We start from the raw sequence: 2,493 nt of genomic DNA on the forward strand, positions 1-2,493 counted from the left end.
CAAATACCTGTACTTTCTACTTCTTACATGTTGAACACAAATACCTGTACTTTCTACTTCTTACATGTTGAACACAAATACCTGTACTTTCTACTTCTTACATGTTGAACACAAATACCTGTACTTTCTACTTCTTACATGTTGAACTCAAATACTTGTACTTTCTACTTCTTACATTTTGAACACAAACACTTGTACTTTCTACTTCTCACATGTTGAACCCAAATACCTGTACTTTCTACTTCTCACATTTTCCAAACAGGCTGGTTCCTTTAGTTTGAATGTGTGTTTGGTGGCATGATCATTATTATTTAGAGTCATTGCGTGCCTATTGATTTGAACACGATCCGTGTATCCATCATTTCCTGGTCTTCTCTAAAGAAGAGGGACCAATGAAAACGTTGTCATGTTGCCGTTGTTCAGCATGGAAACATTCATTAGCTAACAATGACGTTATTGTTCTATTAATATAAAGGGAGGTCAGGTACTCTTTAAAACAGCTGCTAGTTATGGGTACTTTTTACTGAAGTACATTTCAAAGCCTCTTTACTTTGACTTGAGTAAAGAAGTTTAGTCAGTACTTCTACTTCTACCAGAGTATTTTTAAACACGAGTATCTGTACTTCTACTTGAGTAAAGGATGTGTGTACTTTATGTTACGAGTCTGTCCTACCTGTTTCCAGGATTCGTCGATGGAGCAGTCCCGGATGGAGGAAGGCTTCGTCTTTACACGAGCGGATGTGCGTTCCCACCAGCTCAGAGTTGGTGGCGAGTATTCTGGCGCTCTCCTCGTTCAGGTTCACCCCGGCCATGGAGGCCACGTCGTTGATGTCATCATCGTCCCTGCAACATGGGAAATGGAAGATTAGCAAAACACATACAATTGGAAACTTTAACTACAAACAATCTGATCTGTTCTTTGACAAAAAGACGAAGTTTGATGGCGGCTTGAAGGAGCTTGGGATCATGGGGGTTGTCTTTTCACCACCATCGCCGTCATTGCAGTCAGTTTTTACCTGATTACTTCATTTAATAGGTTTTTACAGAAAGCCGAGTTATCCAGAGTTGTCTCCTCCTATCAGACAACAACTAGCCCATTGATAAAACTGGTAAAAACACTGAATAAAGTTTGTTCATTTAAACAATTATTGTTTCTCCAACGCTGCTTGGTAGAAAATGAACTGTTGGCTGGGAACCGAGGGTCGATTGGAGTTTGCTTAGCTAATTCCTCTGATTACATAGGATCCAGACGTTTAGGGGGATTTTAACAGAAGCAGAGTTATCGACAGAAGTTAACCTTTTCTATAACTAAAAGGACAAACGGAGTAAAACCGGTAAAGCTACTAAATAAAGCAGTGTCATGTTTAAAATCAAGGTTTATCTTTTTGTTCAACTGTCGCTAACATTGGCTCAGCTTATCTATCTGATAACTTAAGAACAATACATCCTACGACCAAAATCTTTCATCCTGGTAAAGTATATTTATTTAGCATATTGTTTATTATATTATAACTTAGTACTTTTTTTAACGCATGTAAGATATGCAACACTAAGCTGTCTGTGGCTCTTTCCTGCTGTAACGCTGCAAATGTCCCCTCTGTTGGACTAATAAAGGTATTCTGATTCTGATATAGTTAAGAACAACTAAGTTCTAAAAACGATATTGTATATATGTTAAAACTGGAAAAAGTAATTGAATGAAAGTTTCTGGCAGACAATCAAACAATTTAGTGCAAAGGAAACTCCAGCTTGCAGCAGAGGAACAAGGTCATTCAGGGTGAACTAAAGTCATTGAAGGTCGTACAGGGGGAAAACTAATTTGGGACGCTGTCTTCAGGGATTGTGTCCTACTGGTTGGTGTGTATACAGTTTCCTTTTCGTTATAACAAAATGTAAGGAAAATAAGCAAAACATCCTAAAGGACAAAGGCACGATTCTGCTCCATCGACATGGAAAAATAATTCAGTTTGAGGAAAAGCCCTGTACGCGAGCCCTTACTTAATATCAGTCCTAATGTCCCAATATCAATATGTATTCATGAATATACTCTGGGATGACAATAAGCATGTGTTTGTTACAGAGGGCTATGCTTTGGTCATAATGGCACAGAATTCCCATCGCGGGGTCTATTTGTGTCGCTGTGAGCAGGGAGATGAAGAGCGTTCGGACGTTGTTCGGTCGGTAAAGATGCTCCTGAGGATTGGGACGGAGCTGTGATGAATCTGGCAATACACTCATGTCAACAAACTCTATTTGCATACTGCTTTGCTGCACTTTGATTTTTTTTTCTCGATGCACAGGTCATTTCTCACGGGCATATTGCTGGCTTCCCACTGTTTACATGTTATTACATATACGCAGAGACACGTTAGAGTGTAAACAAGCAGGATTTGTGTTTGGGTCATTGCGTTGGTGGTGGAAATGCCAAACTTAATCACCTTCTGGTAAGAAAAGAACAAATAAACAAGCTTAAACCAACATTGTGTTATTTAA

The 2,493-nt window shown here is 39.0% G+C and overlaps 1 protein-coding gene across 1 annotated transcript in view; it reads right to left on the bottom strand.

Moving 5' to 3' along the window:
- Nucleotides 1–843, bottom strand: part of LOC104943581 (transcription initiation factor TFIID subunit 4-like) — a gene marked incomplete at its 5' end in the record, with an annotated part of 18,644 nt that extends 17,801 nt beyond the window's left edge. The window contains one exon of the mRNA XM_010769031.1: nt 674–843. Coding sequence (XP_010767333.1) covers nt 674–843 — 170 coding nt within the window. The remainder of the gene's footprint in view (nt 1–673) is intronic.
- Between the last annotated feature and the right edge of the window lie 1,650 nt (nt 844–2,493).

Source organism: Notothenia coriiceps, unplaced genomic scaffold (assembly GCF_000735185.1).
Source record: "Notothenia coriiceps isolate Sejong01 unplaced genomic scaffold, NC01 NC01_scaffold00006269, whole genome shotgun sequence".
NCBI lineage: Eukaryota > Metazoa > Chordata > Actinopteri > Perciformes > Nototheniidae > Notothenia > Notothenia coriiceps.